We start from the raw sequence: 26,769 nt of genomic DNA on the forward strand, positions 1-26,769 counted from the left end.
ATCATATTTTATTGAAAATCTTATTATTTTACAGGTAATCCATATAAATGGAATACAACATTCACATGCCATTTAAAAATACGTTCTACAGAACAGTAATCATGTTTTAATTTAAATAAAAATACACATTGTAAAAAAATACACACGTAATTGATGCTGCTTGCGATACTTATTGATACATATACAGTCGTGTTGGACCATAATGCAATTTTCTACTCTCGATTATCAGCTGTAAATGATCACGATGATTGTGATTATTGGCTTAATCAATATATAATTTATTCTGCGGCAGGGCAGAAGCTGCTGCTGTAAGTAGTGTGTGTGTGGGAATGTAAGGTTGGCAGGTATGTGTTAAATCTATCCCTGCCAGCAATCACAGGTGTGGCCATTCCCCAATTAGGTAATTGGTGCTAATTGGGGAGTGGCAACATGTATAAAAGGAAGGAGAAAAACTTAGTCTGGTGGATGGAGTTGGGTTAGTGTTTTGGAGCTGTGTTTTGCTGTGTGTTTAAATGATATAGTAAATGTTAATGCCCAGCCTATACGCGGTTGTATTGTTTTGTTTGAACCTTTTATTTTGGCCCTTGTGCCTGTTTATTTGTTCTTGTTTTTGTATTTGTTTGTTTATTAAATGTGCACTCTAGTGCTTAAACTGCAGCTTCCTTGTCTCTGAGTCTCATTCCTGCCAGTAACAGCTTGGGCCGGGACGCTACCCTGTCACAGTAACAGTTTTTGTAAGGTGTCTTGTTTTTGCTAACTTGTTTACAAAAGAAAAATGAACAGCGTTTTTAAAAAATGCTTTCTAATTCATACAAGTTCTAAATTGCGATTAACAAATCTCAGCTGTTTCAGAACAGTTTCCCATTCCAAACACAGACCGGATGTTACTGTAACCTCCGGTTGGGATCTTAAGATAGAGCTCTTGCTAATTTATTTTTAACCCAAAAAGTAGGGTTGCAACCTTTATAGAATAATGATTAATTAATACTTACACTTTATTGCTTGCTGTGCAACTTTTTTTGCACAATGCAGAGCACCCCGATGTATCTTTATAAAATGTATTCCCCTGGTCCCTCCCTAGCCTGTTCAAAATAAATGCAAATTTTCTCCAAAACGAAACACAGCTCAGCGAAATACTTCAGGCTGGATGAACATCTTTCTGCAAACTATAGATAAACAAGAGGTTTCCTGTTCTCTTTTTTTCTGTCTTCTATCTTGTTTAGTTTTGTATAGATTTGGCAGTGGATTTTAATACAACAACCTTTATTTAAGTAATAGGCATTATACAAATCAAAAGATCAAATTCTGCATGTGAGTGACATTTAATGTGCAATTTATTGTATTCACACATTGATGAACCTTCAAGGTTTAGAACTACCTTTGAATTCCTGGCTAGCAAACGAACCTTCGAACCTTTGAACACAGCCCTAGTGGGAAGTGTATTCTGCTCTAGTAAACTCCAGTGAAAGGCATCTTCTATATACGTACCTTCACACCGTGTTTGATTGAGTATCCATCTCAATCCAGTATTAGGAAATAATCCAGGATTACAGGAGCAGGTGTAGCTGCCGACAGTGTTGGTACATTGTGCATTTGGACCACAGAGCCAGGGGGTTTGGGAGCACTCATCAATGTCTGCATGAAAACGCATTTGAAATTTCAGTTAGTAACCACTTTGTGTTTCCATTCCCAATACTCTTATTGGGCAATCAGTTGTTAAAAAACATTGTATTTCATGCAATATTACTATTAGCTTCATCTTCATACTGCCCTGTATGACTTCATTGGTAATTAACCCCAAGGAGACAGTAACACGTGTGCAGTTTGTTGATTCGTCCGGTGCTAAATGCTCTGTTAGTTAGGATTAAGTTAAAGGTTATGGGTATAATTGTGATTAAGGGTTAGGATATGATCCTGTGGATGCTTCTGCAGTATTTGGTTCTGGACAAATGGGACACACTTGTGGCGTCTGTTTTAATGCAAATTTATGAACGAGAGCAGGCCATAAAGCCATTCTAACCATATCCGGTTCCTAGTAGCTGAATGATCTCAAAATTTTGTCAAGTCGGGTCTTAAAGGATCCAAGAGATTCTGCTTCAGCAACATGACGAGGTAACCCATTCCAACCCTCACCACTCTCTATGTGTTAAAGAGAGAAAGGATCAATGCTGTAAATCTCCCTCCCAACTAGAAAGGGTGCTGTGTAAAGGTGAGGGTATGCTGCCTCCTAGATTTGCCACCTCGGTGGTAGGTGGAAACCAGAAGGTGACCATATTAGGAGGGGCACGTAGCTGCAAGTACTCCGGACGGTTCCATTGCAGTCAGCTGCGGGGCAGCCCTCTATTGGAGAAACCATGGCGACGCGTTGACTGCAGGGAGGAGTTTGCTGGGTACAAAGGGGAAGCAGCTACGTCAGTACCTGGGCTTTTGCGCTGACAGAAATGAGCCACCAGCCGGAGCTGTTCTCGTTTTGTTTTCGTGTTACGTGCTGTCTGTGTTTGTTTTTACAGCGGAGGAGTAGGAGCGAGGGGCTGCAGCCACTGAGCCAGCACAATCCCCGGAGCACTCCCCTCACAGCACGGCACCAACCACTCACCACAATCCCTGGAATAACAGAGCACAGTTTTCGTGCGCGGAGGATTGTGGATTAGGAGTGTTTTTCTTTTGTTATTTTTGTTATTTTGTTTCTTATACTTTATTAAATAAATCACAGATATTTTGGGAGAATCTGGTTTGGACATTGTATTTATTGCACCACGTCAATTGCATCCTGTCACATTTATGTACACGTAATTGATGCTGCTTGCGATACTTACCGATACATATACAGTCGTGATGGACCATAATGCAATTTTCTACTCTCGATTATCGTCTGTAAAGTAAGTAGTGTGTGTGTGGGAATGTAAGGTTGGCAAGGATGGGGTTAAATCTATCCCTGCCAGCAATCACAGGTGTGGCAATTTCCCAGTTAGTTAATTGGTGCTAATTGGGGAGTGACAACATGTATAAAAGGAAGGAAAAAAACTTGGTGGATGGAGTTAGGTTAGTGTTTTGGAGCTGTGTTTTCCTGTGTGTTTAAATGGTATAGTAAAGGTTAATGCCCAGCCTATACGCGGTTGTATTGTTTTGTTGGAACCTTTTATTTTGGCCCTTGTGCCTGTTTATTTGTTCTTGTTTTTGTATTTGTTTGTTTATTAAATGTGCACTCTAGTGCTTAAACTGCAGCTTCCTTGTCTCTGAGTCTCATTCCTGCCAATAACAGCTTGGGCTGGGACGCTACCCTGTCACAGTAACAGTTTTTGTAACGTGTCATGTTTTTGCTAACTTGTTTACAAAAGAAAAATGAACAGCGTTTTTAAAAAATGCTTTCTAATTCATACAAGTTCTAAATTGCGATTAAAAAATCTCAGCTTGTAACAGGGCGAGGAGCCCTGTACAGTTATTGTTTATTTATTTTTAGAACGGGGTTTCCCCCTCCGCCCCTGTGCAGTGTGTTATTTTGTATTTGTTTTGTTTTATGATTTATTATTGTATGTGTTTACATGACGGCGAAGCGCCACGGGTTTTGTTGTTGTTTTATTTAAAATGTGTTCTGGCAGAGGCGAGAGTGGGTACTCGTCCTCTGCCAGGAATAATTAGAAAACCCATGCAGAATGTGACCGGGGGATTATTAAATAATTGAGAGGCAGTTAATCCCTCGGTCACTAATATAAAAGCCTGCAGCTCTCGGCACTCGGGGTGGGTGTATTAGGAACGAGAGAGAAAACAAAACGAAACTTAAGTATACAGGGAAAGTGACAGCGACTGCCCAACCTGACCTGTATGGTTTATTTTGTGTTTGTGATTTGTTTTATTTAAACCTTTTATTTTCGCTCTGTGAGCAAGTCTTTTTGTGTTTGAACTTTTTATTTATTTTTGTTATTTAAAAATAAAACGGCGCACGCCGCCTTTAACTGCAGTACTTGGTGTCAGTGTGTTTATGTTCCTGCTTCTGCCATGACGTCACCGCACAGCCACCCTGTCACACAGCTATTGAAGGGGTTCCCATTCCAAACACAGACCGGATGTTATTGTAACCTCAGGTTGGTATCTTAAGATACAGCTCTTGCTAATTTATTTTTTAACCCAAAAAGTAGGGTTGTAACCTTTACAGAATAATGATTAATTAATACTTACACTTTATTGCTTGCTGTGCAACTTTTTTTGCACAATGCAGAGCACCCCGATGTATCTTTATAAAATGTATTCCCCTGGTCCCACCCTAGCCTGTTCAAAATAAATGCAAATTTTCTCCAAAACAAAACACAGTTCAGCGAAATACTTCAGGCTGGATGAACATCTTTCTGCAAACTATAGATAAACAAGATGTTTCTCTGTTCTCTTTTTTTCTGTCTTCTATCTTGTTTAGTTTTGTAAAGATTTGGCAGTGGATTTTAATACAACAACCTTTATTTAAGTAATAGGCATTGTACAAATCAAAAGATCAAATTCTCCATGTGAGTGACATTTAATGTGTGATTTATTGTATTCACACATTGATGAACCTTCAAGGTTTAGAACTACCTTTGAATTCCTGGCTAGCAAACGAACCTTCGAACCTTTGAACACAGCCCTAGTGGGAAGTGTATTCTGCTCTAGTAAACTCCAGTGAAAGGCATCTTCTATATACGTACCTTCACACCGTGTTTGATTGAGTATCCATCTCAATCCAGTATTAGGAAAGAATCCAGGATTACAGGAGCAGGTGTAGCTGCCGACAGTGTTGGTACATTGTGCATTCGGACCACAGAGCCAGGGGGTTTGGGCGCACTCATCAATGTCTGCATGAAAACGCATTTGAAATTTCAGTTAGTATCCACTTTGTGTTTCCATTCCCAATACTCTTATTGGGCAATCAGTTGTTAAAAAACATTGTATTTCATGCAATATTGCTATTAGCTTCATCTTCACACTGTCCTGTGTGACTTCTGTGGTAACTAACCCCAAGGAGATAGTCACACGTGTGCAGTTTGTTGATTCGTCCGGTGCTAAATGCTCTGTTAGTTAGGATTAAGTTAAAGGTTATGGGTAAAATTGTGATTAAGGGTTAATATATGATCCTGTGGATACTTCTGCAGTATTTGGTTCTGGACAAATGGGACACACTTGTGGCGTCTGTTTTAATGCAAATTTATGAACGAGAGCAGGCCATAAAGCCATTCTAACCATATCCGGTTCCTAGTAGCTGAATGATCTCAAAATTTTGTCAAGTCGGGTCTTAAAGGATCCAAGAGATTCTGCCTCAGCAACATGACGAGGTAACCCATTCCAACCCTCACCACTCTCTATGTGTTAAAGAGAGAAAGGATCAATGCTGTAAATCTCCCTCCCAACTAGAAAGGGCGCTGTGTAAGGGGGAAGGTACGCTGCCTCCTAGATTTGCCACCTCGGTGGAAGGTAGAAACCAGAAGGTGACCATATTAGGAGGGGCACGTAGCTGCAAGTACTCCGGACGATTCCATTGCAGTCAGCTGCGGGGCAGCCCTCTATTGGAGAAACCATGGAGGCGCGTTGACTGCAGGGAGGAGTTTGCTGGGTACAAAGGGGAAGCAGCTACGTCAGTACCTGGGCTTTTGCGCTGAGAGAAATGAGCCACCAGCCGGAGCTGTTCTCGTTTTGTTTTCGTGTTACGTGCTGTCTGTGTTTGTTTTTACAGCGGAGGAGTAGGAGCGAGGGGCTGCAGCCACTGAGCCAGCACAATCCCCGGAGCACTCCCCTCACAGCACGGCACCAACCACTCACCACAATCCCTGGAATAACAGAGCACAGTTTTCGTGCGCGGAGGATTGTGGATTAGGAGTGTTTTTCTTTTGTTATTTTTGTTATTTTGTTTCTTATACTTTATTAAATAAATCACAGATATTTTGGGAGAATCTGGTTTGGACATTGTATTTATTGCACCACGTCAATTGCATCCTGTCACATTTATGTACACGTAATTGATGCTGCTTGCGATACTTACCGATACATATACAGTCGTGATGGACCATAATGCAATTTTCTACTCTCGATTATCGTCTGTAAAGTAAGTAGTGTGTGTGTGGGAATGTAAGGTTGGCAAGGATGGGGTTAAATCTATCCCTGCCAGCAATCACAGGTGTGGCAATTTCCCAGTTAGTTAATTGGTGCTAATTGGGGAGTGACAACATGTATAAAAGGAAGGAAAAAAACTTGGTGGATGGAGTTAGGTTAGTGTTTTGGAGCTGTGTTTTCCTGTGTGTTTAAATGGTATAGTAAAGGTTAATGCCCAGCCTATACGCGGTTGTATTGTTTTGTTGGAACCTTTTATTTTGGCCCTTGTGCCTGTTTATTTGTTCTTGTTTTTGTATTTGTTTGTTTATTAAATGTGCACTCTAGTGCTTAAACTGCAGCTTCCTTGTCTCTGAGTCTCATTCCTGCCAATAACAGCTTGGGCTGGGACGCTACCCTGTCACAGTAACAGTTTTTGTAACGTGTCATGTTTTTGCTAACTTGTTTACAAAAGAAAAATGAACAGCGTTTTTAAAAAATGCTTTCTAATTCATACAAGTTCTAAATTGCGATTAAAAAATCTCAGCTTGTAACAGGGCGAGGAGCCCTGTACAGTTATTGTTTATTTGTTTTTAGAACGGGGTTTCCCCCTCCGCCCCTGTGCAGTGTGTTATTTTGTATTTGTTTTGTTTTATGATTTATTATTGTATGTGTTTACATGACGGCGAAGCGCCACAGGTTTTGTTGTTGTTTTATTTAAAATGTGTTCTGGCAGAGGCGAGAATGGGTACTCGTCCTCTGCCAGGAATAATTAGAAAACCCATGCAGAATGTGACCGGGGGATTATTAAATAATTGAGAGGTAGTTAATCCCTCGGTCACTAATATAAAAGCCTGCAGCTCTCGGCACTTGGGGTGGGTGTATTAGGAGCGAGAGAGAAAACAAAACGAAACTTAAGTATACAGGGAAAGTGACAGCGACTGCCCAGTCTGACCTGTATGGTTTATTTTGTGTTTGTGATTTGTTTTATTTAAACCTTTTATTTTCGCTCTGTGAGCAAGTCTTTTTGTGTTTGAACTTTTTATTTATTTTTGTTATTTAAAAATAAAACGGCGCACGCCGCCTTTAACTGCAGTACTTGGTGTCAGTGTGTTTACGTTCCTGCTTCTGCCATGACGTCACCGCACAGCCACCCTGTCACACAGCTGTTGAAGGGGTTCCCATTCCAAACACAGACCGGATGTTACTGTAACCTCCGGTTGGGATCTTAAGATACAGCTCTTGCTAATTTATTTTTAACCCAAAAAGTAGGGTTGTAACCTTTACAGAATAATGATTAATTAATACTTACACTTTATTGCTTGCTGTGCAACTTTTTTTGCACAATGCAGAGCACCCCGATGTATCTTTATAAAATGTATTCCCCTGGTCCCACCCTAGCCTGTTCAAAATAAATGCAAATTTTCTCCAAAACGAAACATAGCTCAGCGAAATACTTCAGGCTGGATGAACATCTTTCTGCAAACTATAGATAAACAAGAGGTTTCTCTGTTCTCTTTTTTTCTGTCTTCTATCTTGTTTAGTTTTGTATAGATTTGGCAGTGGATTTTAATACAACAACCTTTATTTAAGTAATAGGCATTATACAAATCAAAAGATCAAATTCTGCATGTGAGTGACATTTAATGTGCAATTTATTGTATTCACACATTGATGAACCTTCAAGGTTTAGAACTACCTTTGAATTCCTGGCTAGCAAACGAACCTTTGAACACAGCTCTAGTGGGAAGTGTATTCTGCTCTAAACTCCAGTGAAAGGCATCTTCTATTTACGTACCTTCACACCGTGTTTGATTGAGTATCCATTCCAATCCAGTATTAGGAAATAATCCAGGATTACAGGAGCAGGTGTAGCTGCCGACAGTGTTGGTACATTGTGCATTCGGACCACAGAGCCAGGGGGTTTGGGCGCACTCATCAATGTCTGCATGAAAACGCATTTGAAATTTCAGTTAGTATCCACTTTGTGTTTCCATTCCCAATACTCTCATTGGGCAGTCAGTTGTTAAAAAACATTGTATTTCATGCAATATTACTATTAGCTTCATCTTCATACTGCCCTGTATGACTTCTGTGGTAATTAACCCCAAGGAGACAGTCACACGTGTAAAGTTTGTTGATTCGTCCGGTGCTAAATGCTCTGTTAGTTAGGATTAAGTTAAAGGTTATGGGTAAAATTGTGATTAAGGGTTAGGATATGATCCTGTGGATGCTTCTGCAGTATTTGGTTCTGGATAAATTGACAACGTGACACACGTGTGGCGTCTGTTTTAATGCAACTTCCATATTCACAGAACATTTCAGGAGGATTATTTAAATCATGTTGAGTTTCTAAGAATGAAAATGTGACCATGTTTAGAACTACCTTCGAATTCCTGGCTAGCGAACGAACCTTCGAACCTTTGAACACAGCCCTAGTGGGAAGCGTATTCTGCTCTAGTAAACTCCAGTGAAAGGTGTCTTCTATATACGTACCTTCACACCGTGTTTGATTGAGTATCCATCTCAATCCAGTATTTCAGTTAGTATCCAATTTGTGTTTCCATTCCCAATACACTCATTGGGCAGTCAGTTTTACAGAGGTGAAAGTCTAGTGTACCTCTGTGCTACCTAGCAACCTTATACTGCACAGCAGTGGTTAAAAAACATTATAAAATATTAATATTTCATGCAATATTGCTATTAGCTTCATCTTCACACTGTCCTGTGTGGCTTCTTTGGTAACTAACCCCAAGGAGACAGTCGCACGTGTGCAGTTTGTTGATTCATCCAGTGCTAAATGCTCTGTTAGTTAGGATTAAGTTAAAGGTTATGGGTAAAATTGTGATTAAGGGTTAGGATATGATCCTGTGGATGCTTCTGCAGTATTTAGTTCTGGATAAATTGACAACGTGACACACGTGTGGCGTCTGTTTTAATGCAACTTCCATATTCACAGAACATTTCAGGAGGATTATTTAAATCATGTTGAGTTTCTAAGAATGAAAATGTGACCATGGTAAATTTATACCCTGCTCCATCACACGGCACCATATAGAGTTGCTACGTATAACGATTTGGCAGTGGATTTTAATACAACAACTTTCGTTTAAGTGATAGACATTATACAAATCAAAAGATCACATTTTGCATGTGAGTGACATGCAATGTGTGATTTATAGTATTCACACATTGTCAAATGGTTTCTGTTAACAGAGAAAAAAAGAAAAAAACATCTGACAGTGCATGAATGCCACCTGACGAACCTTCAAGGTTTAGAACTACCTTCGAATTCCTGGCTAGCGAACGAACCTTCGAACCTTTGAACACAGCCCTAGTGGGAATCGTATTCTGCTCTAGTAAACTCCAGTGAAAGGTGTCTTCTATTTACATACCTTCACACCGTGTTTGATTGAGTATCCATCTCAATCCAGTATTAGGAAAGAATCCAGGATTACAGGAGCAGGTGTAGCTTCTGACAGTGTTGGTACATTGTGCATTCGGACCACAGAGCCAGGGGGTTTGGGCGCACTCATCAATGTCTGCATGAAAACGCATTTGAAATTTCAGTTAGTATCCAATTTGTGTTTCCATTCCCAATACTCTCATTGGGCAGTCCGTTTTACAGAGGTGAAAGTCTAGTGTACCTCTGTGCTACCTAGCAACCTTATACTGCACAGCAGTGGTTAAAAACCATTATAAAATATTAATATTTCATGCAATATTGCTATTAGCTGCATCTTCACACTGTCCTGTGTGGCTTCTTTGGTAACTAACCCCAAGGAGACAGTCGCATGTGTGCAGTTTGTTGATTCATCCGGTGCTAAATGCTCTGTTAGTTAGGATTAAGTTAAAGGTTATGGGTAAAATTATGATTAAGGGTTAGGATATGATCCTGTGGATGCTTCTGCAGTATTTGGTTCTGGATAAATGGGACACATTTTTGGCGTCTGTTTTAATGCAAATTTATGATCAAGAGGAGGCCATTCAGCCAATTTAACCATGTCCGGTTCCTAGTAGCTGAATGATCTCAAAACTTTGTCAAGTTGGGTCTTAAAGGATCCAAGTGATTCTGCCTCAACAACATGACGAGGTAACCCATTCCAACCCTCAAAACTCTCTGTGTGAAGTATCTTCTCCTTCCCTCTGTCCTAAGTCTATCTCCACTTAATTTCTATCTGTGTCCTCCAGTCCTGGTTTCTGTATTGTGCTTAAAGTATTGGATAGGGTTAACTTTGTCAACTCCTTTTAAGATTTTAAAGACTTCAATCATGTACCTGAAATGTAGTTTAAAACCCTTTCTGTAAATCACCTCCTATTTCTTTAGCAGTGACTGCCATGAATGTCATTTTTTGTATCGGAAGAGATTTTAATGTGATTTGCAATTGATCACATCAGGGAGCTTGAAACGTCTGCATCCACATCAGCTATGCTTACGTGTGGTGCATTTATCAGTTTTCATTAAAAGAATGTCCAGAGATTTCAAGACCTGCGCTTGAGAGTGGTGACACAGTGTGCCAGATAAGGTTTTGAGTCTGGGAGTAACTTAACCTCTAATTCTAACACTGAGGGAATAAAATGTATTTTCAGGGGGTAAAATGCAACATTACATTGAAGTCATGAGTAATCTCGATAAACACTGTACAATCTTTTATGGTAATTGGATAGGCATTAAAAAAAGCCTTCAATTTTAGCTGCAATGTTATTTTGAACTACTGTACAACCACGCGTGTGTTCTACAAGGTTCTTTATTGGCTCTGCAAATGAATTACATTATTTATATTTTAACATTCAATTCTTAAACTCAGTGAACATGTTAAAGCTTCAATATAAAGCCATATAGATAAATAAAATTAGGAAATGCATTAATAAGTTATAAAACATTTTATATTATAGGCACCTTTTTTTAGCGGCCTCTGACAATGGTTCTGGATGGATTATTTGTAGCTGGACTCGGGTGTTTACGCTTCAGCTGTGTAAATTCGAATTTTTCTTATTCTTACTGTGATTGACTGCAAAGACAACAGGACTAGCCAGAGATTGGATATTGTTTGTTGGGTTGGTTTTTCTTGTGTACAATTTCCTAGTAACTGAAGACATTCTATTCTGGGAGATGTAGTTGTTAGTGGAAGTTTTAGGGGATACAGGTAAGCTGTGAAGCAAAATTGCTATGCGTATTTTTACGCATTAAATTAAAATTCCTATCGGTCTGATAGAAACAAGTTAGCTGGCTGACAGGGTGGAAGCCCTGCACATGCAAATAGTGTGTTTGCATGTATTGTGTGTAAATAAGATTTATTATTTTTTTATTTCAGTTTGGTAAGGATTGGGTTTAATTCCATTCCTGCCAGATGCACGTGGGGAATGGTGGCTGGGTCTTGATATTATGTCCTATCTGATCCAATGGTCTGTAATGGAACTTTTTTGAGAGAATCGTAGAATACATCTTGTATAGACACTGTCTGAAAGCAAGAAGTCTGCATCATTAATATGGTCAGAGGTTAAAACTAAGTGGCAATGAAACAGTTAATGTCCATTGGACACTTCCTGTAATGGAACTTTATTTGAACTGTTTCAAAGCATGTGGTCTGTATCATTGATAAAGCCCAGGTTAAAACAGTGTGGCGTGAAAGGGTTAGTTTTTATTGGACAACACTGGGACTAAGGAAACCAAAGAATTAAGAACCATATTCATGTAAACACGATCATACTGAAGTGTCATTCTGGGCCTGTGATCGGGTAAACACAGTAAATAGCACACTTCATTTATTTGATGGGCCTACTTTGCAGTGCAGGTTGTAAACACATATCATTGGATAGGGGCGGGATTGCATTTCACTGCCTGATTTGTTTGTTTTTTTGTGTGACGTCACTGAGACGGGCATTTGATTTTTAAAGGGCGGAGACAGTTTACAACAGCACGCAGAAATAAAACAGCACAGGAACTTGTTTAAAAAGACAGGAAAACACTGTAAATCCAACGTATTTGACTTATAATTATATTAGAACATTTATTCTGTCTCGTGTTTTAATGTATATATGTTGTTACAACATTAATACATATCAAGGAACGAGTGGATATAAGCAGATAATGTTTCATGAACTACATTTATCAGATTTTTTTTTTTGCAACACAGGAGGCTGGCAGTGCTTATGGGCACACTGTGTATGATACATGCACTCAACTGAGCTGAAAGAGAATAGAGCTCCTTACCTGTATAGCAAAAGAAGTGGAAGGGAATGCTGCAATTCACATCTGCCCATTGACCGTTCGCTAAGTGAAGCATGATTACACAGTTGTCGTCTTCCTGGTATTTTGGGCTCCCTTTTTGCCAGTGCAGAAATGATGAAATCCCTCCATCAGACCACTTCCAGGGTGTCTGTTTAAAAAAGCAACAGCAGGTTTAAGAGGCGGTGAAGGTGGCTCCTCCGCCCCCTAATCCTGGTGCCCCTCCAGCTAAGCTGTGTATTGGAATTATTATCTGTTAGGATCCCAAGCCGAAATACGACTCCATGGCCATTGGATCGACCCCACTGGCTTGGGCTTAATTAACATTTTTAGAAAGCCGAAATCTTTTCCTGTTTGACTTGGGGTTGTCTTGCGAATGACCCCATCACAACGGAAACAATTCACTTTATCCAGAAAATCATCCCCTCATGTCGAAGTGAGACTACTTTGAATTACCGATCTAAATCTTCATCCCTTTGTGTAAAAGTGAAACTAGTGAAATACAGTCTTCTAGAACTACAGCCATCTCAAGCACTATCAATTAGTTACCATGAGGGGGTGTAACTAAATTAGCAGCGATGACTTCTGGAAATGATGCTACTGAAGATACGTTTTTGTTGCTGTGCCTGACTATTTTGACGTGATTAATGCTGCTCTCGTTAAAGTGGGCCACAAGATAATGCGATGCATGAAAAAAAGAACTGAACCAAAAATATGCAAATGTCACCAGGGCTGTTTTGGAGATTTATCTACACATGTGTAAAGAATGCCAACTAAAAAAGCAACATGCTAAGAAAGGGCTGGTAGTGAAGCCTATGTTTTTCCGATGTATGAATTCCTACTGCCAGGTATATCATATCGACATGCAGACAGAAAAGCATAGAGTACTCTCTTACATTTTAAACTATCAAGACCACCTGACAAAATTCAGCTTTCTCCGTTCTTTGAAAACCAAGCGAGCTGAAGAAGTAGCTTATGTAATCATTGATATTTTTAGCATAATTGGGGTGCCTTGCAGACTTCAAAGTGACAATGGTCAGGAACCTGCCAATAAAATAATTGAAAACCTAAAAGAAGTGTGGCCTGAAGTAAAGATAGTGCACAGAAAACCTTGCCACAGTAGAACAGGCAAACCAGGATGTCAGAGACAGGCACCGCAGGGATGAATCAGAACACTGTGTAGACGGCTTGCGTTTTGTTCAGCTTCAGAAAGATAGTGTCAATCAGAATTTAATTAAGCGTTCTCCATATCAGGCTATGTTTGGGACCAGAGCTAGGGTTGGTTTGGCAGATGCAGAAATCTTGGACTCTTTTTGTCATCGAGGAAGACTTGGAAAATGTCCTTCCATCTACCACTGGGAACCAGGGAATTTGAGTTAGAGGGGGTTTTATTTTATTTTGTTTTGTTGTTTCCCTTCAAAAACAATAAGGCTTCTAGTTTTCTAGTTTTTAACTTACTTTTTCTGACTAGTTGTGGACAAAATTGCATCTGTACTGTTCAGGAACAGGAGGAGGAAGAGTTTGGTTCTCAGGTTCTCTGTGACTGCTGCAGCAAGAAACAAGTATGCAGGGTTATAGAGGTAGAGGTGACTCACGAAATGTCATGGCTGTGGTCCTACAGGAAAAAGACGGATTTTACAGTCTTGGGACAACTTCGGGAGAATTGAAACGGTTATACTGTCGGAAGGAGAACCATTTCTTGCAGGGATTGTTATGTAACTCTAAATGTCATGGTAGCTCGACGACCTGCTGGAAAGTAACCTTTCTGCCTCTTGTTACTATTTTAGTATTTAAATTGTTTTCTTTAATTTCAAACATTTTTATTAAGTTGATAACATGACAATAAAGGCATTCATTCAGCATTCATCCATCTAAGAAAATAAACAGGGTCTATGGGTAGAATTGTATATAGTTTAAAAAATATGTAGTTTTTGTGTAAGATTTATAATTGAGTGTTCAAAGTTGTGGATGAACATATGCTAAATAAAATATGTTCCTTTCTTAAAGTAAGTTAGCTTTTATTTCTCTTCATACAGGAACATCTTCAGTTTCAAATAATATTAATGTAGTATTTCGATGGTATAGAGGCTACTTGCTTTAGCATTTTGTTTTTGCACTGTTCCTTTTTTTGGTGCATGTTTCTAAATTTGGAATGTTGATATTTGTAAGCTTCTTGCAATATTGATTAATGATTAAACATTACTAAGTCCACTTTTGTACTTCTGAAATAAAAATAAATAAATACATCGGACAGTTTGATCATTGTATTTAAAAGCGTGGGTCTGCAATGTATTTATTACCGTGTTAAGTTTAAAAAAACTTTTTTTTATTTCCAAAGTAGCCCAGATTGACACATTTAGAGCTACCCTGGAGATTAATCCAAACTAGTGTCACTTTAACATGAAGGGATGAAAATTCAGATCGGTAATTCAAACTAGTCTCACTTTGACATGACATGACATTTCTGGTATTGGATGTTCTTCTTTATATTGGCTTCGGGTAAAGTGAAGTGTGTCAAGACAACCCCAAGCCGAACGCGAAAAGGTTTCGGCTTTATAAGGTCAATTAACCCCAAGCCGATGGAGTCAACCTGATGGAGATGGGGTGGTATTTCGCCTTGGGATCCCAACATATCAATTAGAAAGAGCTGGTCCCTCCGTAAGGAATTAGGAGTAAATAGCACTCTTCATTCGGATTAGTATGTTTCTGGCAAGGGATTATTAGTACATATTGCTGGTAAAAGGAGGGGGAGATGGTAAAGGAGAGGAATTCCTCAAAGGTATATCAGTCAGTGGAGTAGCTAGGGAGTGGTTTTAGGGGTTTGAACACCTCCCCGAAATGAATTATTCAACTACATGGGACAATAAAAATAAGCCATATGCAAATATTCTCGATCCATCACCAGAACCCCCGTTTGGGTCGGAATGTGATCTTTTTCACGGTTTGGGGTTCGGGTGCGGGTCAAATAATTTTCGGGTCAGGCTCGGGTCTGAATTTGAATCACCAAAAGCGTTTTCTGTCCTTTCAGAGTACTCGTCTGTAACCCTTTCCCAATTCATGTATTAGAAGGTAAATGTATTTCCTGCACCAAAGAAGGAAGCAATTAGGGAGGAGTCAGATGACTAAGCAGTGTTCTCGGATTGTTTGATACGTCGCAAGATCCTTTTATCACATCTGCTTGGTGATATTAAAAATGCCTGTGGATGAGGTGAAACAAAAGATAGCGCAGGGTTAATATCAGGTAGTGGATAATAGTTCAAAAGGTAAATCAGAAGTGTGGAATTCTTTTGGAATCAAAGCGAATGAAAATAATGAACATTTGACTGGATTCGTTGCTTGTAAAACCTGTCATTATGTTTTTGTGAACGACAGCCACAAAACTGGAATCTCTGTGAAAGCACAGGTGTAGCTCCCTTTCAACTGGAAAGCAATAGACGGATATTTTATAGTAAAGTAAGTAGAGATATGTTAATGTTACAATGTTAAAATATAACCAGACAACTAGAGAAAGCTACCACGCTATATAGCCTACGTGTAACTCATGCTGCTGAGCCTGTCATAGTGATTGGGCCCTGTTCGCCTCCTGCACTAGCAGCAGCACAGAAAATGACTCTTTTTAATACTAGCCTTCCAGTTGTCACGATGCAGCCCGATCCAGATGCGTCCAGCCGAAGCATTTTTCGTTATATTGTACAGGTGCTCTGCTTCTTCCTTGGTGTACACAGTGACCAGGTCTGTGTGATTGCTTCTGCAATGGTTCTGCGCTTCAGTCCAGGTCTTCGGAGTTGTCACTAAATGGTATTGTGTGGTGTCACAGGAGGGGACAGTACAGAGCGCTGGAAAAAGAAAATACTGCTTAGAAAAGCTGTTCATGTATAGAAAACAAAGGCTACTATTCAAAACATTTCTTCACACAGAGAGTGGTGAGTGTATAGGAATGGACATGCTCATTCATATATTTTCTTACTTTTTTTTATATTCACGTATTAACTGTCAAATGAACATGTAATGTTTGATAAATCTCTGAAAGCCATTAAGAAGCCTGTCTTTGTTTCATTCTTTCCCTGGTACCTGTTGACGGGTTAGTTGTGGGTCTTTTTCTGATGTAATATAAAAAAAAATAAGAAAGAACAAAAATTAAAGTGTTCTTCATTTCCTCATGATTAAAGCCCTGTGAAAATCGTGGAAATTTCCTTTAAAATTCACGACAGTGTCACGGGTAAAGTATCGTATTTCACGGAATGTGCATGGAAATATGTTACAAATTATTATGATTTTTTTAAACAGCAAATATACAGATAAATGCACTGACATCAAAATTAACATCAAAGTTACTCAAGCACTTTACAATAGCTTGCGAAACGGTGTTTTGTAATTAACTGCCGTAGGTAATGTGTATCTGCAAGGACAGCTTTCAGTTCTAGTACGTCAGGTGCATGTTCACCATTTAGGTCTTGCAAAACAAATACAATGTTTGTAACCTACACTGATCTCGTGCATCAGTCAACTCGTCAGTGACCACTGACAAGCAACCAGGCTGTTTTACCAATTCCATAATCTGCTGCTTGTGATACTCGGCAACTTTAGTTAAGTATTCATGTCTCAGCTGGGCTGATGAAGGAATCACTCCACCATTTGCTACACTCTGTCAGAAGTATTTACATAACTTACGTCCAATTTTTCAAAAGGGATATTTGCGCACACAAACGCCTCTGTCAGGTCAAAATTTAATAAGTGGACTTTTGGAATATGGAAGTCACTGTTTTTTTGTTTCTTTGCAAGTAAAGCAGTCACAGTACTGGTCTGGAATTCTGCCTTTCTCTTTTCGGTGAATCTAAATGCCTGTCAGTCTTGGTAGTGATCTACAGTAACGTTGCAGGACGTACAGAAGAGCTTACCTCCATCGCTGTGTAAAACTCCTGCTGGATACTGCTTTACATTATCTGCTGCAGACACATTTTTAGCCTTTTTAGAGACATCCATTTTCTTGTTTACAGTGTGTAGTATTTTAATTTCCCGTTTTGATTGCATATAGTCACATGACATAATCATGTGCATGGCGAATATTACACACAGGATTTTTTTTTTTGTATAAAATACAAATAATTATTAAATTATTTTTATTTCTTAAGAATATTGTAAAAATCACAGTATTGGGCTAATTTCCAGATTACTGCGTAGCCCGAAACCGCGATTTTCACAGCGTCCTACTCTTAATGTCCTGATGTTGATTTTTTTTGTGTTTATTTTTATTTTACCTTTGTCTCCAGCAAAGCCCATTTATATTGTTTCCACACTTCAGCAAAATGAATCCAGGAGTTGAATCTGCTATCAAATCTGGGAGTAGTTAATGCGGCTTTGCTGCCTGTTCTGTTCACACTAGAACCTAATCCCAGATTTGATGGAATTTATTTTTATGATGCAGTCTATTGATCATTGATTATTATTTTTATTATTATTATTATTATTATTATTATTATTTATTTATTAGCAGATGCCCTAATCCAGGGCGATTTACAATCGCAAGCAAATACATTTCAAGTGTTACAGTACAAGTAATACAATAAGAGCAAGATAAATACAATGACTTTGGTTCAAGCAAGTACAAGTGTGACAAAATACAATTCAATAATACAGCAGATAACAGTGACAGTGATAGTTACATCAAGATATGATTAAATACAAAATACTACAGATTAAACACTTGGCAGATTACAGTACTCTGAAGTACAGGATTAAATGCAGTAAAATAGGGGAGCGAGGGTGGAGAAGGAGTGGGCTCTGGAGGCAGGGGAGCGTAGAGGAGGTAGAGCCAGTCTTCTAGTGCAGGCGGAGCGGAGAGGTCGAGTGTGGGTGTAGGGAGAGATGAGGGTCTGGAGGTAGCTGGGTGCAGTCTGGTCAAGGCATCTGTAGGCTAGTACAAGAGTCTTGAACTGGATGCGAGCGGTGATCGGTAGGCAGTGGAGTGAGCAGAGTAATGGAGTTGCGTGGGAGAAGCGAGGCAGAGAGAACACCAGGCGGGCAGCGGAGTTCTGGATGAGCTGGAGCGGACTGGTGGCGGACGCAGGGAGGCCAGCCAGGAGGGAGTTGCAGTAGTCTAGGCGGGAGAGTACCAAGGCCTGGACCAGGAGCTCGGTGGCATAGTTGGTGAGGAAGGGTCGGATTCTTCAGCTCAGAAAGAATCGGCAAGTGCGTGCCAGAGTGGAGATGTGCTGGGAATAAGAGAGGCAGGGAGGGAGAGAGTGTGGTAGATTCCAGAGGAACAGAGATAGAGAGATCAGAGGAGGGGGAGGAGGAGGGAAAGAAAAGGAGGTCAGATGAGGTCAGAAAAGGAGGTCAGATGAGGTCAGATTGATGAGCTGGGACAGGAGTGAAAGGAGTCCCTCTTGTAATTTGCCCTCCCGACTACTGGCAGCGCTGTGCAGGAAGGACCGAGACACAGGAGAATGGCTGAGTCATGGTTGGGGCAGAAGCCACAGTGGTGGTGGCCATCTTAACTTGGGGCAGGACCTCATGGTCGACCCCCATTATTGCAATCAGCTGTGCTGCGCTCGACGATTGGCAGAGGTGGGGCAGTGCACTGATTGCAGGGGTGGGACTCGGCACTATTTAGGCTGTGGGGTTCTGCCATTCGGTCTCCTTGTCCTGGACTGAGACGGTTGTGCTGCGTGAGCTCTGTGAGTTTTGTTCATTTGTTTGTTGTGCTTATACCCAGACTGAGGATTCCCAGGCTGGCTGCCTCCAAGCCCGGAATTCCCCCTGTGATCCTTGGCATCTCCAGGAACTACTTATCCTGCTTGGGAGAGGGAGCCCAAGCCACCTGCTGTGCTGTGTGGATTATTGAGATACTACGTGGCAGTGTTTCTGTTCTGTGTAGACTATTTGTTTTCATTGCAAGCCTCTGCTTACCATAGCTGGTAACAGAGGCAGTTTTTTTGTTTGTTTGCTGCAATTGTGTGGAAACCCACTGCTTGGGACTTTGTACTTTTGTGGGTGTTGTAAATAAAATCCAACCCCAACTACGTGCTTCCTGTCTCCATCACTTCTGTGTCACATCACTTCCTCCCATAACCCACCACATGAGCACATTGCTCTTGATTGAAAATATGAATGTGATGATTGTCTACTGCTCTTTTCTGTACTTGGTGAGGCAGCCTGGCTTTTATTTAACAAGCCCTCCGTTTTTAAATTCCATAAAACACACCCATCAGATCATGCATTCATCTGTGTTTCTTTTTTTTTTTTAAAACAGGGAGAGGAGTTTTATTTGTAATGTTTATTGAATGGAATTCTATTAAAATACTAGCTTCCTGATGTTTTTATGGTGTTAGTCTGTTTAAGGGCAGCAGTGTGCAGTAGTGGTTAGGGCTCTGGACTCTTGACCGGAGGGTTGTGGGTTCAATCCCTGGTGGGTGACACTGCTGCTGTACCTTTGAGCAAGGTACTTTACCTAGATTGCTCCAGTAAAAAAAAAAAACTGTATAAATGGGTAATTATATGTAAAAATAATGTGTAAAAAATAATGTAATTGTATGTAAAAATAATGTGATATCTTGTAACAATTGTAAGTCGCCCTGGAGAAGGGCATCTGCTAAGAAATAAATAATAAAAATATCACACCAGTGTTAGTATGCTTAATAAAAATATGCTTTGTGTTATTATTATTATTATTTTGTAAGTTAAAATAGATTTCTCTTAAACCTATTTTTACTCAGTTAATTTGCTGGCCACACTCCCCCACCGGTGAAAACAAGAATCAAATGTTTGGAACGTTCTTCATTGTAACTTACCAGCACATGAACCATTTAACAAGGTGAATCCAGCTTTACAAGAACCGTCTGCCAAGGAACAGCACCAGAGCAGCAATCCCACAATGATACCTGAAGACAAGGAAATGGAAAGCACGTTTAGACACACTGCAGCAATATGGATAGCACAAGAGATATGAATTCACACTCTCAGGGAATTCGTGTTCAGTGAATTTGTACTATAAGAAGTCATTTTCAATAAGAAACTGCTACGTTTGTCTGGAGCCATGTAGAAAATGTGGTCAAGCATGCTGGTGTATTGAACCTGATTGGTTTCAGGGTTCAGTTCCTTGTGTGACAGCTTTTACATTTCTGCCGCCATGCTGGGTAAATCACTTCAGTAATTTTAACAAGGAGCTGACTTACATTCTTTTGTAAGTACTAAAAGAAATGTAATAAAGACAAAGACACACAGCACAGATGGCAACAAGCTGCAAAGCCAAGCAACACAGTTGGAAACAAGCTGCAAAGCAAAGACACACATGGGAACAAGGTATGTTGAACCCTCCACTCTGCATGATGTTTTCTAGCTTGTGAAAACCATGTTGACCCCTAGGGTGGCTGAGTGGTCATAATGAAAAACCCGGACCCTGACTCTCTCTGTGAGGGTGTGCCGAGTGGCTGATGTTAAACAGGGAGGACGCATAACCAAAAGTTCAGTTAAAAAAAACAAAAACTTTATTTGTAAACAAAAGCAAACGTGTTCTTTCAACAAATAACTATATACAGTAATCCTTGATAATAAAAATTTTAAAAAAATTGGCCAGAAAACAAAATCATTATATACCTCTGTGACGGAAATATAATGAGTTCTGGTTTTCTTTTAGCGCTCCTAAATTACGGAGTGCTCTGCTTTCGTTCGTCAGGGAAGCTGGGCATTACAATATTTAAGTCAAGACTGAAAACATACTTTTATAAAATGGCATTTTTATCTTCGTGGGTTTTAATGTAACTTATTTGCTACTTTTTTAATTTATTTATTTTGTCATCTGTTATTTTGAATATGTTTTTATTTGTGGAAGATAATATGTCTGGGGACTTTTATTTTAGTGTATTGTGTTTTTTGTTATGTACAGTGCTGTGTGGTACTTCGGTATGGAAAGTGCTATATAAAAGTAATTAAAAAAAAAGTAAATAAATAAATAAATGTTCATGGTGTAAGGATTTTAGATGGTATTCGTATATGAATTACATGGAGAACCACCACATTGTGTGCAAATCCTCAATTCACCATTATCAAATGACTGCAGTAAATACTGAAGAAACAGGCAACACTACCTCTAAACACAGCTACGGGCTGAAATTGATTGCAAAGCAAGACACTTGAGAGGAAGTTATCTGGTATGCTGGTGAAGATAAGGCATATCATCTTGCAATCTGGCAGGTTAGTCAGGAAGCGGTAGAAGAATTTACACACACACTGACACTCACACGCACACACGTTTGTATTCCTATATTTGTGGGGAATTCTCACTGACTCAATATATTTTTATTTACTATTTTTAACTCCAGTCAGACAAATCTCCACATAGGATGAAAGTCAACAACAAACTAAATATTTTAAGGCATATTTAGTTCTTAAAAAGGTGTTTTACCAAGTGGGGACGTCCCCACAACGTCGTTTTTTCAGGAGTTACTATCTTTGTGGGGACATTTTCTCAAATTTTGTCCACACATTGATAGTAATACCCAGGGCCGGCGCAAGGATTTTTGCCGCCCTTCCTTTTCATTCTTTTTTAAAATTCTTACAAACATATATATATATATATATATATATATATATATATATATATATATATATATATATATATATTAGTAATGAACCGCTGCGTTGGAAGTGAAACAAGACTCAGGGAGACCAGTTGGGATTCCAAATGTGCTGCTTTTAATTACTGCACTAAATAAAATAAAATAACACAAAAAATCGTCACAAAATGATATACCATATACAATCATTACGGGTTACAAACGGCAGTGACATCTACTGTCAGCTCTACAATGACAATATTTATGATCAATGGATTCTACCACCATGCATGAGTGCAGAGTTATAAATGACAATTGATACAGTATACGCAGGTTACTTCAAACACATCGTATTTTCATTGTACCTTATTTGTACAGTGCTGTATTGCGTTACTTAAACTACAACCACAAGCCTGTTCCCAGGGGAGACCAGATTCTGTACCGGCATGATCACCGCGCCGCCCGCCCCACCGCGTTCCCGTACTTCCAGATTTAGGACTACACCACTGCTCATGATATGGTTCCGTGACATCAGCAAGTGACATCAGCAGAACAAGAAACAGTGATCTAAGATGTTGAACATTTTACGATTAAAGAAATGTGAAGTATGAAATGTAATTATGTACCGTTTTTGCCGCCCCCTTCAATGTGCCGCCCTGTTCTGCCGATATGGTTACACCGACCCTGGTAATACCTGCTCACACACACACTCTCACACACACACACACACACTCACGCTCACACACTCCAATAATCCATACAACGGATATACTTTCTAGATACCATAGTATTGCTGAAAAATAGATTAGTCAAAATCAGCCTATATGTTAAACCCACTGTAGAGAAATGTGATGATCATGTATACCAAGGGGACCAGTAACTGGAGTGAGAGAGTTTTACAGCTCCGAGTGGAGAATAAATTGGGAATACGTGTGAGTTTGAATAATGTGCTCCGTGAACTATGTATAGAAGGTAAAAATGTCAAGTGGAAATGACTGAGTACCAAAGATAAGTTCAAAGACATGGTGTGACGGGGCACACCCGCCCCTGTGTGCATATGTGTTATTTTATATTATTTGTATTCGTGGTATTGCTGTTATTATTATTGTTTACAGTCTAGATGGGGTTAGAATTCCCTATTAATAGTAGGGTCAGCATGTAAAATATCACGACATCTGTGCTACATCTGCTGTGCTGTATGTTGTTCATAAAAAAAACTGTAAACTCGTTTTTATTTATTTATTTTTGTATAACTGCTTGCGAGAGCGGTGGGGAGGATGATGTGAAATTAACCGCTGGCAAGAAATGATAAAGTTGATAACACTTTCATTTCAACATTTAAGCACAATTACTTCATTAGTCCAACAGCATCTGCTATAAATCGAGTGCAGGTTCTGGGTGTGTATAAAACACAGACTGGATTATTTTACTAGAATCTGTAAAACCTTGCCAAACTAGCTGCTCCGTTTCTAATCTCATGTGCTAACCTCTAATGTTTCAGTTTTTGGAACACAAAGTATACATTTCACAGAAAACACGTTTCTCAGGTGTGATTTGAGATACACGAATAACTTAACAGGTATCAGTTGAATTCTTAAAGGAGAGTGTAAAAGTCAGAGTAAAAACACCAAAAATCAAAAGCCCATATCATAACTAATAATATCATTCTATTTTTGTTAAACAATCATCAACTATCTTTCAATTGATTGGACTATATTAATTTAATGTTCAAATAACATCTAACACGTTAATCATTGGGGTCTGTTCAAAACAATAGAGTATCTACTACTACTGTCTAAATACAGTGTTTAACTATGAAGAATTGGAGTGACCTTGTGTGACAAGAAGGCTGTAGTGGATGACTTCAGACCAGAAAGGAATACACAGAGACAGTAGTGAAGTGTGTTGAAACTGAGTCGCGGCAGCACTCAGTGTTTTAATTGAACAAAATAAAAGGTTTAAACAAAACAGAAGACAGGACACGGCACTTGCACCAAAATAAATAGACAAACAAAACGCATTAACACTACACAGACGGTGGACGGACTGACGGACACACAAACACGGTGAGTAAGAATAAACAAACAAGTATCGTGCCTCTTGCACGCAATAGCAATTATTACTACACTTTATCTTTCTCCTCCTCTCTCCCGTTCACTACTCACCGAACACCCAACCCCGAGTAAGTAAAACGTGCATCTGTATATACTGTTGTGCCGGGATTCAATTACAAATTACTTATTCACTTGAATCCCAGCACGTGAATTAATTATATGCAACCTCGTGCTCATATATTAAATATTTTAAATGCACGTGAAGTGATGTGCAATCCTCGTGCTTAAATACAACTATACATTTTAAATAACTCGTGCTGCACACACCCATTTATATCCCGTGCAGCCATATCTATACACCAACATTAACACACCACACGCAACATACAACACAGAAATGCACACAGGGGCGGGGCACATTGCCACACCTTGTCATTTTACTTTTTTAAAGAGGAAAATGCAATGATTTAGAACCGTTTAGATCAGCGGTGGCCAATACGTGGATCGTGATCCATGGGTGGATCGCAAAAGATTTTCAGTGGATCTTGGGACAAATCAGAACAAACACTAGCATATAAGCATACAACAGTTTTTATTACAGCTGATGCGCAGAGCCTTCTGTGTCGTCCAGTAGCACAGCTGAAAATACCCCAACAGTTTCTGCATGAGACTAACAAAATGCTTGCGCGAACATACATTTTAATTATGCGACTAGAAATTCCTAAAGGTTGACTATAAACAATAAACGAGATTTATTTTTTCAGCTGAAAATTATAAAACAAAAACAAACAAAAAAAACTCACAGTCGGATCTAAACTCATAGCTCAATCATAATGTATACTGGGAATGTAGTTTACTGGTGTCCACTGCCCACTGGTAATCACACATTAAAAGCTACAACTCCCATAACCTGCCAATTTCACTGATTTATCAGTGCGATGGCGACTCGTTTCCAGACAGTTTGTCAAACCAAGATGAGGAAAATAACATTCATATATGTCGGCGTCTTTACAAGAAATGAGCAATGCAGCTATGTCAGAAGATGAAAGCGAACAGGGAGCTTCGAGTTAGCTACAGCGTGTTCACAGTTGTAAAATACAAGTTCAACCAACAGTGGCTAAAAGATTTTCCCTGGCTTAAGTCTGACAAAAAATAAATAAATAATGTTTTGCACATTTTATCAGGATGCAAGGGAACTGATGGCAGACAAGACTGCATTTTTAACAGGGAGCCAGAAGTTCAAACATGAAAATATATTAAACACAGTGCTTCAAAACGGCACACAGTGTGAGGAGAGGCAGCCCAGCCCGCTACCATAAACAGCAAGCAGCACATTCTGAGGAACATGCGAGCAGGCAGCTAAAAAAAAGTTGTCCATTTTAATTTTGTTGATGCACAAGTGTTATGTAAGACAGGAAGGAAAAAGAGACCTGTAGATATTCAACAATACATTTGAGCAAAAATTGTATTATTATTATTATTATTATTATTATTATTATTATTATTATTATTATTATTATTTATTTATTTATTTTGTGTGTGTTTGCGCCCCTAAATTTCAGTGCACGTATATCTTTTTTTTTTTTTTTTAAACTTAGGTGCACATGTTACTGAAAAAGTTAGCTGTAGAGCGTTTGTTATGTTTTTGTTGTTGTGGTTGCTTTATTTTATTATTGCTATTACATATTGGACACTATTATATTAAATCCCGCTGATAATTGCTGGTCATAGCTTACTGGTGGATCGCGGAGCCCGTTGAGATCCACCAAAATGGATCGCAGTGTTTGGTGAGTTGGCCACCACCGGTTTAGATCAATTAAACAGAAAACAGTAATTATATTTATCGGGTTTTTTTGACAGAAAATTGAATTTCAGTTTCTCAAACATGAATTGGGAAAAAAAAAACAATGTTGTTCACAGAAAAACTTAAGTAAGCTTCATTAGATTTAGCTCTGTACCTTAACCCCTCTTCAATCATAGGTTATGTAGTTCTTTGACAAGAGTTTCAACGAGAAGTCTTAGAAATATTGAGAAATTTCTTACTATGTAAAACATTTTTATATCCATGTGTAGCAGCATTTTAGATTTGTATTGTTTTAAAATTAGGTCAAATTTAGTATATATTTATAAATGCAGTATTAAAGGTTTTTCGATTTATTAGCTACTAAATTACATTCTTTAACCACAGTAGTTATCTTATTACTGTCCACAGACCCTGATTAATTTAATTTAGGTAAAGTATGGTTAGTGCTGATCTGTAAGCAGCCGTCAGGAAAGCAGACTAACGTTTCGGCTTGTGTTCATCAGAGTACCTGCATTGCCGGGCATGTTGACACACACATGTGACCGAGCACCTTGAAAATAGCTCTGCTTTCACACCTGATAAAAGCCTGTCCACAATATAGACAGAATGGTTTCCTACCTGCTTTCACACAGTAACAGCCTGTCTGCTGTACAGAGAGAATGATTTCCTACCTGGTTTGCAGTGAGCCTGCATGTCTGCAGTGTTTTCAGGAGCTGCTTTGAGCACGTCCTCATGAAACTCTTTTAAGCAGCTAGTCTTGTTAATGCTTCCACAGTTTCCTTTTATAATATTGTGCTCAAGTTCTGCAGGAAGGAACTTGACACAGTCTTAGCATGATTCAGCTATATACAGCACTGTGACAGAGAGCGAATGAATCAGAGTCAACCATCTCCATCCCGACCTGTGAGGAACAGGAACAGTGTGCTCTGGACTGGATGGTTTGACAGTTCATTCCAGGGTCAGTCGGAAGTCAGCCATCCAAAAAGGGGGCAAAGCCACAATACTAGAAGTCCGCAGATTACTGCGGTAGGTGATGTGCCAGTCATGGATTGCAGGTGACGTGATTGCACTCGCTACCAA

General features: G+C 39.3%; 1 protein-coding gene across 3 annotated transcripts in view; it reads right to left on the reverse strand.

The window, feature by feature from the left end:
- The window catches only part of LOC117965577 (adhesion G protein-coupled receptor E3-like), a 47,194-nt gene extending 20,691 nt beyond the window's left edge, over positions 1–26,503 (reverse strand). The window contains exons 1-8 of one of the 3 annotated variants that reach the window (XM_059008031.1): positions 26,361–26,503; positions 20,068–20,157; positions 15,905–16,113; positions 12,263–12,428; positions 9,444–9,590; positions 7,847–7,993; positions 4,674–4,820; positions 1,489–1,635 (exon numbers count right to left, since the gene is read on the reverse strand). In XM_059008031.1, coding sequence (XP_058864014.1) covers positions 1,489–1,635; positions 4,674–4,820; positions 7,847–7,993; positions 9,444–9,590; positions 12,263–12,428; positions 15,905–16,113; positions 20,068–20,157; positions 26,361–26,382 — 1,075 coding nt within the window. In that variant the 5' untranslated portion in view covers positions 26,383–26,503. The remainder of the gene's footprint in view (positions 1–1,488; positions 1,636–4,673; positions 4,821–7,846; positions 7,994–9,443; positions 9,591–12,262; positions 12,429–15,904; positions 16,114–20,067; positions 20,158–26,360) is intronic. The other 2 variants (XM_059008030.1, XM_059008032.1) reach the window with 2 other exon arrangements.
- Positions 26,504–26,769: the final 266 nt, after the last annotated feature.

Source organism: Acipenser ruthenus, chromosome 36, assembly GCF_902713425.1.
Source record: "Acipenser ruthenus chromosome 36, fAciRut3.2 maternal haplotype, whole genome shotgun sequence".
NCBI classification, from domain to species: Eukaryota; Metazoa; Chordata; class Actinopteri; order Acipenseriformes; family Acipenseridae; genus Acipenser; species Acipenser ruthenus.